At 40.4% G+C, this 17,885-nt stretch overlaps 1 protein-coding gene across 5 annotated transcripts in view; it reads left to right on the top strand.

The window, feature by feature from the left end:
- LOC147017789 (uncharacterized) overlaps positions 1–17,885 on the top strand; it is a 41,176-nt gene that overhangs the window by 1,681 nt on the left and 21,610 nt on the right. For all 5 annotated transcript variants that reach the window (XR_015062141.1, XM_085896785.1, XM_085896781.1 and 2 more), the window contains exons 3-4: positions 6,596–6,714; positions 17,640–17,859. Coding sequence is in view for 4 of the 5 variants with exons in the window: in XM_085896785.1 (XP_085752911.1) it covers positions 6,596–6,714; positions 17,640–17,859 (339 nt within the window). In the remaining variant the exon portion in view is untranslated. The remainder of the gene's footprint in view (positions 1–6,595; positions 6,715–17,639; positions 17,860–17,885) is intronic.

The following is a 17,885-nucleotide window of genomic DNA, read 5'->3' on the forward strand; positions in this document are numbered from 1 at the left end:
CTATTTTTCTAGTCTTCCAGAAGCCTCGATATTTGTCGACAAAAAGTTGGGGTAAAGCAAACATTGAAATACAAGGGGGATTTAAAAGGTGCTGCGAATGAGATATTCACAACAGTCCAAGACACATGAATGTGTTATTTTTCAATATATAAATGTATAATTAATATATTTTTATTTGTCTATTCTTTTTTTGGAAAGCGGCTTGTAAAAAGTAAATTACCAATGCTCCTGAATGCTCAAAAAAACGACCCAATTTCAGGAACATTTTGAATGAACCTCATAAGCGTATATCCGATCGTTACATGGCATTGGTTCTGTCAAAGCAGTTTCTTGGCAAGGATTATACTCGATGGTTTGCCATAATTAAGGAACTTCCGTTTGTTTATTGAGGCATGGGTGCATATTTGGGGAGAGGGTTAAGTAGGGGACCAAGCCATTCAGGCTTGTACCCCATTGAATTTTGTTCAGATTATTATTATTTTACTTTGCACCCCCTTTTTACCCTATTATTCGCTTAAATTTTTTTTTCTCCGCAACTACTTGGCCGATCAATGCCAAACTTTCAACGTAGGAGTGACTCCCCATGGATAATTTTCTATTGATAGCTGTGATGTCATAGGTCATGTCGTATGGCAGTCATATTGGATTAAAGGAAAAAATTTGGACAGCTACTTCTCCGAAACGGCTCAACGAAAGAAATTGAAACTTGGCACATGCCATCAACTCCCCATGGGGAATAAAGATTGATAATGATGACATAATCGGTCACGTGATTAGGCAGCCATATTGGATTTTATCTAAAAACTTTAAAAATAATCTTCTCTGAAACTGTCCAACCGATCAATGCAAAATTTTATGAATGTCATCGACGAGCCATGGGGAATAAAGCTTGATAACGATGACATAATCGGTCACGTGATTTGGCAGCCATATTGGATTTTATCTAAAAACAAAAATTAATCTTCTCTGAAACTGCCCAACCGATCAATGCAAAACTTTATGTATGTCATCGACTTGCCATGGGGATAAAAGTTTGTTAAGTAAAAAGTTATCGGTCAAATGGTGTGGCAGCTATATTGGTTTGAAGGAAAATCTTTTTAAAAAGATTTCTCTGATAACCGCTTAACCTATCAATGCCAATCTTTAAACAAATTATCCACTACCGTTGAGGCATATAATTTGATTATGATGATGTCACCTGTGAAGTTGTGTGGCAGCCATATTTGAGAGATGAACAAACCTTATCCAATCAACACTAAACTTCGTAAGTATGATCGACTACCAAGTCGGAGTCAGATTGTAAATTTATGACATCATAAGTCATGTGGGAGGACGGCCATATTACTTTGAAAAAATAATCTTCTAAAAATCTCCTTCCTTGAAAATCGCTTCACCAATTGATGTAAAACCTTATACATATGATCTACTCACACCATTTCATCACACCATTTTATAGCCTTTTCCCTGAGCAGGGGTAAGCTTTTTGTGGGCTCCAATCATGGTACCCTTTCTTGTGGCAATGTTTTTACGTCCAGATGCCCATCCTGATGCCAATCCTTTTGTCACCTTCGACACACAGGGATAATTATTATCTGTATACTGGTGCTTATTTTGCCGACTTCAGAAGGATGACAGGCTGAGTCAACCCCCCTGATGTAGAGTCATTGACCAGCGGGGCTCGAACTCAGGACCCTAGGATCCCAATCCTCCACCCCAACCACTAAGCCAACACCAGGCTATACATCTGATCTACTACCCATGAAAAATAAAGTTTGATAACTAAAACATCATAGGTCATGTGGTTTGGCAGCGATATTGGATTTTAGCTGAAACCTTCAAAAACCCTCCTCTCTCAACCTGCCCAATCGATTGATGTAATACTTTAAATATGACATTGACTACCTAATTGGATTAATATTTGCTAATTGAAACATCATCGGTCATTTGACAGCCATAGTGGATTGAAGGAAAAACTTTAACATTTTTTTCTCTGCCAGACCACGCTACTGATGATGTCATCATTACCAAACTCTGTCCCCGAGGGGAGTCAACCACATGTCAAGTGTCGTTCATTTTCGTTGAGCCATTTCAGAGCTAACAAATGTTTAAAGTTTTTCCTTCAATCCAATGTGGCTGCCAAACCACGCGATGGATGACATCATCGTTATTATACTTGAATACCCCAAGGGTAGTTGATTATATATATATATATATATATATATATATATATATATATATATATATATATATATATATATATATATATATATATATATATATTATCACTTTGATGGTTTAAGCGGTTTCAGAGAAATAATTTTAAAAATATTTTCCTTGAATACAATATGGCTGCCACACTCCAGGATTGATGATGTTTCATTAATCAAACTTTTATCCCCGTGGCTAGTCAGCTCACTTAAAGTTCCGCATTGGTAGGTTAAGTGCGGAGCTGCTTGAGCCCCTGCATAACTGCTCGCAGTTATAAAGTGGGCATCTAGTTATAATTGTATTGCTTCTTCATTTGTATTCCTGCCATTTTTGTTCAAATACATAATAAAAAAACATTTGGTTTTTGGGTGCTTAGAGTGTTTCTGATCACTCATTTTAGTTATACATGTCTATTAAAAGACAGATTGGGTATGGGCGGTGCAAAGTACGAGACAATGCCTGCACCCAGCGACACCACTTGATCACCATTAGAGAATGGGTGCACGATTCCGATCATCATGATGGATCAATTGGCTCGATGGTTCCATTGGAGTATGGTAATGTGGCAGACAGGTCCATGATCCGACTCGGAATGATTGAATCGGCAGGCCATTGCAATGGCTTTGATTTGGTTTGTCGGGATTTGGACCGGGCAATTGGATGAACCCGATGGCTGCCACAACATATATAACTCGAAGGGCACTTGGTGGAGCACATACCTCTGCCATGTAATGCCTGATGCAAGAGAACATATCGGGCCCAATACATTTTTGAAATATCATTCTACATATCGTTTTTGGTGCTATCTCTCAATGGTGAAGAATCTTTAAAATTAAATAATTCTTGTTCTCCAGATCCGGATTCGGATTTTCACCAAAATCGAACCAATTCATCGTGGTCACACACCCAACCTGTCCACCAAGTTTCATCCGAATCGGTCCACACTTTTTTTAAGATATCGTTATCATGCTATATATTAGTTTAACCCCATCTCTGAATAGTGAAGAATCACTTAAAATACTAAAAGGGCACTTGGTGGAGCGCCATGTAATGTAATGTAATGCCATGTAATGGCATTGTAATGTAATGCCTGATGTAATGTAATGTAATGCCTGATCCATGAGAATATATCGGGCCCAATACATTTTTGAAATATCATGCTACATATCGTTTTTGGCCCTTTCTCTCAATGGTGACGTCACTTTTAACAATAAATAATTTCCGTATCCAGAACCGAATTCGGATCTTCACCAAAATCGAATCAATTTGTCGTGGTTGCCCACACAACCTGTCCATCAAGTTTTGTCCAAACCTGTCCACAACTTTTTGAGATATCCTGCACACAGACAAACAAACAGACAGAGAGGGGTGAAAACATATCCTCCTTCACCTTTGGTGGTGGAGGTGATAAGAATAAAATAGTAGAAGAAGAAAAAAGATCAAAGGTTAAAAAATCATTCATGATGATAGGTTTGGAAAGCAATTGTGAAAAGGTTCCACAAGTCCAGGAGTGAATACCTGCTAAGGTGTAGATGACATGCCATTGAGCTAGAACCCCATACCAACCATGTAACATTTAATTGGTCTGTGTACACCTTCTTTTCTAAGTCATGTTACATGAGAATATTTGAGAAAATAATTCATGGCCGTCGGTTCTACCACCAATTACAATTGTGGTGTACAATTGCCTCAGCTGGCTTCCAAAGATGTGGCCCAAATTCGAGGTCTCCTTATCGAAGTCATTTTCCGGCTTGCTCCAATCAACACGATCTCAGACAATAACAATAAACATTACTTGTAAACACATTCTAGGAAATTTCCATCCAACTTTTCCAATGTGCTGTTCAAGCTTATATTTAATCATTACGTTTTGTGTGAGTCAGGTTCACAGTTATTATTATTATCCCGCCCCCTCCCGGAGGGAGGGAGCGGGATATTGTAATCGTCCGGTTTGTTACTTCTGAAATCTAAAGATTTCGTAAGTATATTGTTGACTTCCGTCCTCTGTTTGTGTGTTTGTTTGTTTGTGTGTGTGTGTGTTTGTGTGTGTGTGTGTGTGTGTTTGTGTGTTTGTGTGTTTGTGTGTTTGTGTGTTTGTTTGTAGGCATGATAACTCGAGAACGGAAGAAGCTACCAATGTCAAATTACACCACGTGATTCAGGAGGGTGATAGCTAGCGCTGATTAGATTTTGGTCAAAATCGGTCAAAGGTCAAGGTCACAGTGAGGTCAAACATAATTCCGTAAATTCATGTGGAGAAATGGAGTATTTTTGCTTCAGTCGACGTTACGAGTTCGTTTTAACTTCGATTTTAATTTTTTTCTTCGGTTTTTGCGATCGCTTAGGACGCTTAACACTGGGTTGTCGAAATTTTGGTAAAAATCGGATGTTTTGGAGACGTTTTAAGATTGTATAAAAAATATTTCACTCGCCACATCACGGCTCGTCAAGTGGTGCAGCGCGCTCGAGCAGAGGCATCGTTGAGTCACGTAAAGGTTTTTGCATGTGCGCGCTGACGGTGTTTTCGATAAAGATGGTGTTTAAAAGTCACTTTTATCCCAATAATGGTTATCGTCACATGATTGACTCGCAAAGCCGTCGGATTATGTAAAGATTGTTGGTGAATGGCCGAATATTACGGTTTTGTGACTTTGATAAAATAATATTAAATAATTGCGTGGAGAAATGGAGATTTTTGCTTCGGTCGTTGTTACGATTTTTGATGGCTTGGTACAGAATCATCGTAGAAACTTGTGGTTTGCGTCTCAACCTTCTCTAGAGACAGCTTTTATTAGACAAGGTCAGAGGTCAAGTTGACGATTTCGTAAGTACCAGTCTATGACTGCTTGTTTGTCTGTTTGTTTATCTGTCTGCTGTTAGTAACTTTTCGGCAAAACGGCTTCAGCAAACACTATCAAATTTAATCCACAAGTGGGGAATGAACCTTGGACAACCCCATTAACTTTTGGGTCCAATTGGATCAAAGGTCAAGGTCAAGGTCACGAAAAGATCAAAATCGTTTTTGGCTCATAACTTCGTCAAAAATGATCTGATTTACTTCAAAATAAGCTTATAGTGAACCTTATTATATTTGTCACTTATAATCCTACCCATTCCTACAGTGAAAAATGCATATTTGTGAAGATCGGTCGGGTCCGAAGTTTTGGGGGTCATGGTCATCGGTCAAAATTACAAATTTTCCATTAAAACTAAAACATGGTTATGAAAATACAACTTTACGGGAAAACGCCTGGCTCAAACACTGTCAAATTGTATCCACAGGTGGGTAATGAACCTCGGACGACCCCATTAACTTTTGGGTCCAATTAGGTCAAAGGTCAATGTCAGTTCACGAAAAGGTCAAAATCTTTTTCGCTCATAACTTCGTCAAAAATGGTTTAATTGACTTCAAACTAAGACTAAAATATTCCTTATTCTATTCCTTATAATTAACATTCAGGTTAAGGATGTATCAAATTTTAATTTGATCCCCAAAATAACTTTATGCCTTAAATGGGCGGGATTTGTTGTGCCTGGCACCACTTGTTTTCAAATAGCAATGATCTTGGTGTGTCTCAGTGCACTCCCCCCTCCCCCCATTATGTGTACCCCCCACTAAGTATGTAGGAAACTATAACTGAATATGTCAAAACACTTACCCCACCTATTTTAACTTAAATCTTTGTCATTTCTTTCTAACCTTAACTTTCTCCTTGGAGACCTTGATATAAGCTGGCTGTTCGGGCACTATGTACTTTTCTGGAGGCATGAAAGATGCAGTGGAATTATATTCTTGCAAAATCCTTACCATATCACATGTTCATTTCAATTCTGTAATTTGTGTTGTGAGTAATGCTTTTCCGATTTGCTTCCTAAACTGCTGACAATGTATTTGAGCCTCGATTTTGAGACAATTCAGCGTATCAGTGACACCATGTCAGAAAGCTCTCAACATTAGGTTAGGGTAGAGTGTAAAATGGGTACAGTACTTGAAAATCTTGTCTGATTACCAGACTTGGTGGTGTAATGGTTAGAATGTCTGTTTTGAGTCTGGGGGATGCCAAAAACGTTAAAAATGGTTGATTGATGCCCAGCAGTTAAAAAGGACTAGTTAGAGCATGGACAGCCATAGGTTGGCAACCGCAGCACAAGCATCAATGGGTCTCATGGCCTCCTGCATTGAAGTTCCTTTTAAGAGAATGTATAACAATGTCACAGCTGGCCGAATGACAGTGGAACTCTTTTGAGTGGTGTAAGAGACACTTTTTCCAATGTACGCCAGCATGCAATTCAATGGACCAAAGTTGCCGACATCGCGGTTAATGTCCCACTTCTTTCCACTGTCCCCCACTACCTCGCATTTTAATGATCGATATTGTTCTCTCAGCTCTCGTGCAGATGAATGTGGAGATCGGAGGAAACGTCACGTTGCCTTGCCTTCAACAATCGTCAAAAAATCACCAGAGGTCTTTTGGACTCATCACGTGGTTTCACAACAACAAAACGGTATAACGAACGTATTGCCATCATTAATGTGCCCTGTCTCACTGATTGGGAAACAGATAACACCTTTACACTGCACCAAATGCAACTGATACATACTGTATGTCACCCACATGTCATTGAATGCAGAATTGTGTTTTCACTTTTTTCAAGAGAATAATGACAATTCAATATTCTTTTCAATCGAGAGCAGATTGCTTTTTAAAAATATTGCAGAAAGATAGCATAATAGGAAAAAAAAAATTCAAACACGGAAAAAGGTCTACATCACACCCATTGCATACCCACATGCCATGAATCATCTCTGGACTCAACCCAATCAATTCCATTAACTTTATCTATTTATTTACTTCCATTATTTTTATTTTTTTAGTTAGCACAAGTGGGAATAGCACAATTATCTACAATTGCAGATATGATTATTTAATCTCTACTACCTACACACAAGTTTGAATTATTTACTGATCTACACATTACCATCGTTGCAACTGACACACCACCTTGAATTATTTATTTATTAACATGCATTTTACCATCTCCAATAGCAACACAGAACTTTGAATTATATATTTAAACAAGCAAAAGTACCTGTCCCCAGTGATGGGAAAAGCAAGCAAAAGTATCCGTCCCTGGGGAAACGCAAGCAAAGTACCCGTCTCCAGTGACGGAAAAGTTAAAGTTAATCTATCAATTTAAATTATTTCATGGATTTTAACAAGGTTAATTGTGGTGTACTCTTGGTATCACTCAAAGCCAAAGCTCTGAGCTACTTTTACTGCCCACCACAAAATGGTGGTGCAACATCGGGCAGCGGAGGTTGGATTTCTTTTTGAAATAAAATTTGGCATCAAAATTATTCATGCCTGTGCTCCCATCACTTCAAAAGTGAATGTTGAGCCTTGCCTGCATGTGCAGCTTTTCAAACACAGTTCAGGAAGTGGCCGCCGTAAATGGGAGACAGATGAACGCATGGACAGACACCACAGTTCGCAATATGAATATGTATATATGTATATAACTGAAACTTCCAGAGCACCTTTAATTAATTGTTTATTTATAAACACTTTACTATCACTGCTATCTACGTACCACCTTGAATTTAATTGTTTTATTTATGTCGGGATACTTTACCATCCCAAGGACAACATACAATTTTGATTGATTTATTTATTTATTTATACATACCACCATCATCATAACCAACATAATACTGGTACCACCTTGAATTTTTGTTTTTTGTTCTGCACTTTACCATCTCCACTGCCAACACAGCTTTGAATTATTTATTTTATGCATTTTACCATCAACACTATCAACATCATGCCACCTTGAATTATTTATTTATTTATATGTGCTTTTATCATTCTGCTCCCTACGCTCCACCTTTAATGTATTTATTTACTTACTTATATGCAATTTATTAACTGCACTACCAATAAACAACTTTGAATTATTTACAAACTTAATCAGCTTTTTCTTGTATTAAGTTGTTTTTTAAATACCGGTAATAATATTCCTAACCAATGTGTGATTGAAATATCGGCCAACTTTCTGTTTGGTCTCAGCTTTATATTAATAATTGCCAAGGATGCTTATTTTCTTCCTCCTCTAATCCTTTTTTTCCTACTCTCCTTCTTCTGCAATGAACCTTATATTGTACTCACAAAGGTTCCCGGCGTTGCCTGGCAATGCCGCATCCCTCCTCCCACCCCTTCCCCTCCCTCACTCCACTCCACCCCTGCCTCCTCCCACCCCACCCCCTCCCCTCCCTCCTCCGCAAAGGAATTTTTGAGGGTGTACATTTAGAGAAGTTAGCTAAGGTGGTAACAATTTTTCTACAAAGTCTTATTTCACCCTTGAGAGTTATATTGTTAGATGAGCAGTAAAATTACTTTTAAATCGATATATAGGTTGTGTTTGTACTAATTTGGGGTTTTGAATAATTTATGATTCGTGCATTTGAGAGGTCATGTGACTCCTTCACCGAACTTTCCAATCATTGTCACATCTTAAGTTATTTTTCACATCTGATACCATATTTGTGTCACGAACAGTGAATAAAGTGTTTTTAACCAGGTTTAAAATATAACCTGCTTTCGATTCCAACCAACCTCTAACTTTCCTCATCACCTCTAATTTGCCACCCATTGTGTTGAAATCTGCCCACTGAGGGACAAATTCATCGATATGGCCGAAATGTCATGGTATCGATATTTATCCTCGTCACCATGTGATGAATCTGGGGTGTTCAGTTTCCAAGTTTATTGTAGAGCACTCACCAAGGGGCTTAAGCAATCAAGGAAACACTCCATTCAACACGTAAGAAACGGCTGGCTTGGCTTGGTAACTGAACACACCCCTGGACATCTCGACAGCATACAGTACATACAAAATCGCGACAAAAGGACTGAATCATGACTATTTTCTTTGTAATGAAAACATACCTTGAATTCAGTTTTCAATGCATTGTTTTAGTTTTGAAAATAAACATAAACTCCGAGGTGATGTTGAGTGTATGAAAGTGGACATGCACATTTCATATAACTTTAAAGTGTATGTGTACATTTCTAAGTGTACGTGTACATCACTTCTTTAAAGTGTACGTGTACATAATAACTTCTAAAAGAAGAAGTAAAAAAAAATCTCTTGGGAATTTTCCTGGCCTCCTGACTATAATTAAATACATATTTGTATTTTCTTATCTAAGTATGGAGAAGGAGGGATCACAGTCTTCCGTAAAAAAATATGCTTGTTATAAGAATCGTGAATCAAAGAAAAATTTCAGATTTCACTCCAGATTTCGACACTTATTTAGTTTACCTCACGAGTTCTGATCCTCAAATCTGAACACAGATTTTGGTTATACTCTTTAATTAGTCTGTGAGAGTACATCGCTCTCCTTCGGCAAGACATTTTTGAGCAGGCCGAAACAAAATGGAGGCTTAAAACCCCTGCGAGGGGAAAACAGGCTGACCAAGTGTAAGCCTCTATTTTTTTTTCGTGATGTGCACCCCATTAATTATCTTCAAAAGGAGAGCTTAAATTTACCCAAATACCCAATTTTCCTGTCAGGTCAGGAAAATTTGGGGGGTCCTGAAGAGTTGTGGAGCGCCTTCAAGACCACCGTCCTTGATGTTGCCGGTGGATGCCTTGGAGCTCACCGCAGGGCAAAGAAGAATTTTGTCTCTCAAGGGACACTGGATACCATTGACCAGAGTCGCAGGGCCAGGCTGAATGGCAGAGCTGAGCTGTTCAGGGAGCTGAGGCGTAAAACTGTACGTGCACTGAGGGTGGACAAGGAGGCCTATGTGCGAGGAATCTGTGAGGGGGTAGAGCATCACCTGTGGACAGGTGATTCTCGTCCCACTTACAGGGGAATTCGCGCATTACGTTCATCCAAGCTCATCCCTCGGAGCACTGCAGTTCGAGCAGAGAGTGGTAGGCTCTTGACAGAGGAGTCTGAAGTGAAGGCCCGCTGGGCCGGTTACTTTGAGTGGTTGTACCAGGCTGATCCCCCAGCTGTCGAGTTGGACGTCAAGGGTGTTACAATCCCTGTTGCTGACCCTCGAATCAACTATGGTCCACCTTCGCTTGTGGAAACATGGGCTGCGGTGAACCAGTTGAAACGGGGCAAAGCTCCAGGGATCTGTGGCATCCATGCCGAACTTCTCAAGGCTGGTGGAAATGCTGCACTCGTGTCGTTGCATGCAGTTTTGTGCTCTGCCTGGAACACAGGCATCATCCCAACTGACTGGAAGAGGGGCCTTGTTGTCCCTCTCTGGAAAGGGAAGGGTGATCGCCAAGACTGCAACAACTACCGAGGGGTGACGCTGCTCTCAGTGCCGGGCAAGGTCTTTGCTCGGATAATTCTTGATATGGTTCGCCACCATCTGCTTGAGCACCAGCGTCCAGAGCAGTCAGGCTTTACACCAAAGAGGTCAACGATTGACCGTATCCTTGCACTTCGTGTCCTCACCAAACGCAGACGAGAGTTTCGGCAGGGGCTGCTTGCAGCCTATGTTGATCTCTGTAAAGCGTTCGATTCAGTGAATCGGGATGTCCTCTGGAGGATTCTTGGTCTTCGCCACCAAAACTTGGCCACCAAAACTGATCGATCTGATGTCTGAACTCTACTCTGGTACTGAGAGTGCTGTGAAGTGTGGTGGTACCATCTCTGACTTATTTCCAGTTGTTACTGGAGTTCATCAGGGATGTGTACTTGCCCCCACACTTTTCAGCACTTGTATGGACTGGATTTTAGGGAGGATGTCGGAGAGATCAAGTTGCGGTGCATCGTTTGGGAATGTCAAGGTCTCGGACCTTGATTTTGCAGATGATGCAGTCATCTTTGCGGAGACTTTAGACATCCTCTTGGGGGCCCTCGAGGTGCTGAATGAGGAGTCGGAGCCATTGGGATTACGGGTTTCTTGGGTCAAAACTAAGATCCAGGCTTTCGGTGACATCTTGGATGCTGCTGTCCTGTCTGTGTCTATTTGTGGTGAGGATGTTGAGGTCGTGGAGAGATTCACTTACCTTGGCAGTGATATTCATGTCTCTGCTAGCTGCGAGTCAGAGGTCAATAGACGTCTGGGTCGGGCCTGGGGAGTCATGGATTCACTGGATCATGGGGTGTGGTGCTGCCTGTACCTGTGCGGGAGGACGAAAGTCCGAGTCTTCAGGTCCTTGGTACTTCCAGTCTTGCTCTATGGGTGCGAGACTTGGACTCTGACCAAGGATCTGAGACGGAGACTTAATTCCTTTGGTACCAGGTCTCTTCGGAGAATCCTTGGCTATCTCTGGTCGGATTTTGTGTCCAACGAGCGGTTGCTGAGAGAGACTCGGATGAGATTTGTTACCTGCATAGTCCGTGAGCGTCAGTTGCGGCTGTATGGACATGTGGCTCGTTTTCCTGACGCTGATCCTGCTCACCAGATTCTCTCAGCGAGGGAGTCTCATGAGTGGAGGAGGCCAGTGGGCCGACCACGTGCCTCATGGTTGCAACAGGTTGACCATCATCTCAAGGAGATGGGGATGGGCCTGGCATCTGCCTGGGGGATGGCCAGACGGAGGCCCCTGGAGTACCGGCGGAAAGTGGACGCGCTGTTCTGGCACATGCTCCCATACCTGACCTGACCTGATTCATGCAATCATTTAGAGTTCTTTCAGTATGCATGCAAAGTTTGGGACCGCTTGGTTTCATGGTTTTGGAGTTATGGAGGAGACACATACACACACTGACATGCACTGATATTTATTTATATAGATAGAAGATAGATAGATGCAGCACATGGCATCATTTTCTGCGGGACATGGCTCTGCAACTGATGTAATGCTCCCAATAGTTTAGAATAGGAGTGTGGAATTTGGCCAAGATGCCGGTGATAGCTCGCCTACTCTTCACAAACTATGCTCTGGCAATATGCTAATAAATTGTATAGACAACGTTCCAGTGCATAATTACCTCACATGCATAGCGCAAAGCAGAGTTAAGCAATAACTTCTGCCTGTCTGCCTGTCTGCCTGTCTGTCTGTCTGGCTTCAATCAAAAACAAAATTGAAAATTATTTCAAACATGAAACTTACTGCTTTTCGGGACATCATAAAGGACACAAACAACAGGTACAAAGAACTCAATGTGTTAAATAAGGTGGTGTAAAAGACGGGACATCAACGGTGGTAAACTTCCGATTCAATGTTGTTGTTTTTTACAGCCTTAAAAACTTTCATTTTATTTCAATTGAATTATATATTTGAACACTGTAGAACACAATTCGCCTTGTTGGCATTTCCAAAAACCTTCAGTTTAGCAGAACTTGGGCAATATTAAACGTCGTCTCGACTAGTCAAATTTTCCGCTCAGAGTGCGGAGCAACAGCGAGATTCAGACAGAATGACAAAGCTAACTCTGTCCAAATGATGTTTGTTTAAATCCATCTTGTTCTCAAATATCGTTCCAAAATCGTCAGTTTTTCCGAGAAGAGTTTGCAGAAAGTTCAGCTCTGTACTATTCCGTTTGATGCATCGGCTTCATTTGGTTGCCATTGCGCCTGTCATTCAAAGTTCACGAACAAAGCTAATATAGATCCTGCTCAGAAACGCAAAGCAAGTGTTGAAAAGACACTCCCCAAGTCCATTTTCTCAAGACTGCATGGGTTAGGGTAGGGTATTCTATGCACTCTCTCGTTCGGAGAAGGAGTTGGAGTTAGGAAAAAAGTGGAGGGGGTTGGGGGGGGGCATTGGAGAATCAGTTCTTGAAGTGAGCAGAAGAATCAAAATTTACACATTATATCAAATTTTACAAGAATTTCCACAGCACTTATAATGTTAATAACAACCATTACATAAAATAAAACATAAAGTTTGTGGTTCTATCCATCTTTCACCCCTTGATCCATTCTGTGTTTCAGCTTTTGAACGAGCTTCAACACTACAAAAAAAAAAAACTCAGGTGATGCAGCCTGTTAAGCACAATACATAAGAGGGATTCAATCATAATGAAACTTAAATGATCATCATTCTGGCAAAAACAAACAAATAAACATAGCACCAGATTGACACTTGTATGAGTCAATTTGGTTGGACCATGAACCCAACCCCCACACCTTGTCATCCTGTCTCCTTTACTCACATGATATCTCTGCAAGATATATTTCAGGGGTTGGGGGGGGCAGCGACTCGCATGCAGAGCAAGGACATGTGAACATATAAAAAACAGCCAAGACATGTAAATATCAAATTTCCTTTTTACATTAATTACAAGACAAATAAAACACAGTATATGGGATTTCAATCTGGATTAGTTGCATCAACGGGGAAATTTTTTGCATTGGTGAACTTCCCTTCTCAGTTACTTATGTGGCATTTAAAAGTAGACCTTGATGTAAGAATGTGTTTCAGTCTGTCAAAGGCTCACAAATTACTGGTCTATCCAAAGAGATAAAACGACATGTACCCAAACTTGGCAGAGACGTCTCAGCAATAAATTCTTCAAAGTATCCTGCTTTCACCAGACTTGATGGTGTTTAGTTAGATTGTCTGTTCTGAGTCTGGGAGGTCATTGATTCAAATCCTGGCCGAATCATACCAAAGACTTTATGAAAAATAAAATGGTACATGCTGCTTCCTTTCTTGAGGATCAGAGCGTGGACAAACAACACTGGGAAGGCAATGGCAAAGCACCCAGTATAAAACTTGATAAGAAACTGCTTGGACAGTACCAATGCTCTAGTATTTAGTTTGAGGGTCGTGGAGTAGCGGCTAAGTATGGCACATCAAAAAAAATTTTAAATCCCGTTTTCAGCAGAATAATCTTTCCATATTGTCTCGCTTAAAACCCCTCCAGCAAAAGTTCTTGATAGTCTCAGAGTACTGCTTAAGAAGCCCAACTAATTGGTTGATATTGCTATAACACAGCCCATCACTATTGTTAAGGCCCGGTCACACCTTGACGTTTTAGCCAGCGATGGCAACGTATTAAAATGTATGTAAAACGCTGGCTTACGTTGAACTTTTGGTGTTTTTTTTTTTAAAGATTCGGACGTATTCATAGTGACTTGGTCTTATGTATAACGCATTGGTAATGGACACAGAACGTTTCGTTGTGTTATAGATAACTGATACCAACGAATGCTGAACCTGTTGTCGGCCTACACAACCGATGCTCAACGATAGTCTAACTTAGGCATAGCGCGTTGCACGCATCGCCGACGATGTCGTGACGTAGCCTATTAAAAGGCTGACGCACAACGATTCGAATCATAACTGCCGTAGAAATGGAAGTGACAACATCGCGGTCACACCTTGGCGATCTTGTCAGCGTATGCCGACCTAAGAAAAATGTGTCTAAAACGTTGGGGCACGTCAAATACGGTATGAGTAAGTTTGGTATACGTGAGTAGAACGCTAAAGTACGCTATCATACGTCGTAGTAAGTAGAGTACGTCAAGAAATTTTAAACATGTTCAAAATTTTACGACGTACTCGGCGTATGACACACGTTCCGCATGCGATGGGGATAAGTTTTACACACGATATGTGGACGCTTACACACGTCCACAAAGGCTACTTATAAGCTACTCATAAGTCAAAACACGTCACGGTAATGTCTTTTTTACGCGAAACTTATTTCTAACTTATGTTTGACGTGCTTTGAACCAATACTTTACGTAGTCCCAACACACGTCGACGTATGTAGACGTATTCCAATGACGTCTTCCGGTCGACAAAAAAAAAAAATTAACTTGTTTCTAGCTTACAACTGCCATATAAAGACGTGTTCCCAGCGGTTTTGGGAATTGGTATATAAAAATGCTGCTCATAAAAGGGGAACCCAACAGTGTTTTCGAGTCCTTTTTGAGTCGATGTCCATGTCAGCAGTAACAGTATCAGTATTAGTATTAGTATTAGTAGTAGTTTGTTCATGTTGGCAGTAGTAGGTGAGTGTGAGGGGGAGGGTGTGGGTTATGATGGATCCTCCTTGCGTCCGCGTGTCCACGGGTAGGAGACATCTTTTCACCATTGTTCGAAGTTCTTCGCGGCTAATTTTTTATGGGGCTTTTTCAACAATGAGCTATAGCTTGTTTTTACGATTTGCGTCTATTCATAACGGGTTGGACAAATGCACAATGAACTAATAATGTGCATAGAGCGCTTTGATTACTTATAGATACGATATACCAACGAATAATTATCGTGAAGCCGGCGTTCACAAACTATGCCCAACGATAGCCTAACTTATCCATATCGTGCGGCAGTTTATCTTTGCCGGTGACATGGGGTTTGCTATTCATAGGCTGCCACTCAACGATTTAAATGGCTGCATCTCCACTATTGAAAGTAGATGCTTGTGCTCAACAATTGGATTTTTTTTACACTCAACGACTTTTAAACGGTACCACTCAACTATTTTCATTGTTTACAATGAACGATTTAAATTGCTGTCACTCGCCTTTGTTTTTTGACGCTGGCGCTCGGAAATTTTAATCGTTTCTATTGAACGTGCTAAATCGCTCAAACCCCACTATTGAAAGTAGACGCTTGCGCTCAACAATTGCATTTTTTGTTTACACTCAACGACTTTTAAACGGTACCACTCAACTATTTTCATTGTTTACAATGAACGATTTAAATTGCTGTCACTCGCCTTTGTTTTTTGACGCTGGGGTTTTGAAATTTGAAGCGTTTCTTCTGAGTGTGTTAAAACGCTCAAACTCGACTATTTTAAATAGACGCTACTGATGGACAATTGGAATCATAGCCAAGCTAGACATCGAAGTGTGAACATCCTCGTCATGCCGAAGAAAAGTTTGAAGAATGCTGAAAGTAAGTGTCCTGGCCGTGGTCGTGGACGCTGATGCAAGGACGATCCATTATACCGACGTCTTTCAGCCTATGAGTAACTTAAAAGTAACGTCTGTCGATGTGTGGCAACGATCGCGTAACGTGCCAACAACACGTTAATCATAGGTTAGAAATAAGTTTCGGGTACGCTAAACATTACCTCGGCGTGTCTCAACTTATGATTAACTTACAAGTAGTATGTGTTGACGTCTGTCAACGATCGCAGACCGTGCATACAACTTGTGGCCAGCGTAGCGGAACGTGTGAGTCATACGCCAGCATACGTCATGAAATTTCAAGCATGAAAAAATTTGAGGACAACCAAAAAGTACAACGTTTAAAGCCAACATACAACGACGTATGGCAGTGTTTTTCAGCGTGCTCTCAATGTTATCAAAACTTACCCATAACGTATTCAACGTGTGCCAGCGTTTTAGAAAAAAAATTCAAAAATCGGCATACATTGGCTAAAACGTCAAGGTGTGACCGGGCCTTTAGTTTGGCTTTGTTAGTTCATTATGTTTGTACAATATCCTGATGCTGTGTGGACTGTGCTCTTTCTCGCTGATGGACCTGTGGTATCTGAAACCTGTTGCTGCGTTTGAGCCAGGTGAGTAACTGCTGAAATTTATCTGTCCAGGTTCTTCCTGACATGTTTGTTCTATGTTTCCTTTATATATTTTTCTAATTATTTATTTATTTATTCATTCACATTTCTCTTTATTCATTCTAATTCTTGCTTTTTCTTCTCTTTCACCTCTTTTACTCTCTATTCCTCTCTTTCGTTATCTACCTCTCCAAGGAGAAGTGAATTCTTGCAGAAAATTTTTTGTAAGACTCACTTGGTTGCACATGGATAGGTTTGAGGGTTGTTGAGTAGTGGCTGAAACCCGAATCCTATCCTGGTTCGTCCTGATGACTCCATCTTTGCTCTTTACTTCTTCGGGTTCCTTCTTGCTTTTACATTTCATTAAGACTTGGCCCAATATGGCCTCAAGTATAACAGCACTATCTTTCAGATCCCTGGCTAAAAAGCCAATAGAATGACCTTTCATGTTACGTCATGATTATTATTTGATATCTGTATAGTTTTATTATATACTAGACGACCCGTGAACTCGTTGGGTTCCCGTTGTGACAGCGGTTGATGAAAAAATCATTAAAAAAAAACAAGAAAAAAAGAAGAAGATAGCTCCAGCGAACTATACTGCTGAGGTTGTATGCATTGATGAAATTCTCTTGAAGAGTACATGTTTGAATTGGGAATTGATTTTTTTAATAATTTTTTTCTTTGCCCGATTTGAACAAAACTTGATACTGCACATTGCAGGAGAATGGTGAGTACGGTGGGCCGAAAAATTTTGTGCTATCTTGTACCGTTTTGGCTGTATTTCGGGATCATACATACATACATACATACATACATACATACATACATACATACATACATACATATACTCAAGATGAGAGTTTTAGTAATATATAGATGGATGACGTATTAGAAGTATCGTGGACTTATAAATATGGTATTTTCCTTCCAGTGAACAACAAACTGCATAATAATATGTTAAACTTTCAAAAATTCACAGGTCTTTCTCAAGCGAAGATCTGGGAAAGTCTTGGCCCAGGACAAACACCTGCGAATGGTTAACCCTCAGAATAATGCATCACTCATGATCCTTGGTGCCTCTGAGGCAGATGCAGGCCATTACAAATGTTCGGTCGAGGTAGAAGGAGATAGCCAAACATTGAAAGTCGAGGTCCAATTGAAGATCTTACCTGATAAGAATACAACACCTGCAGACAGAGGTAATTTGAGGTAACTGAGTAGACTG

Source organism: Eptatretus burgeri, chromosome 10 (assembly GCF_056783735.1).
Source record: "Eptatretus burgeri isolate ZD-2024b chromosome 10, Ebu_testis_v1, whole genome shotgun sequence".
Classification (NCBI taxonomy): domain Eukaryota; kingdom Metazoa; phylum Chordata; class Myxini; order Myxiniformes; family Myxinidae; genus Eptatretus; species Eptatretus burgeri.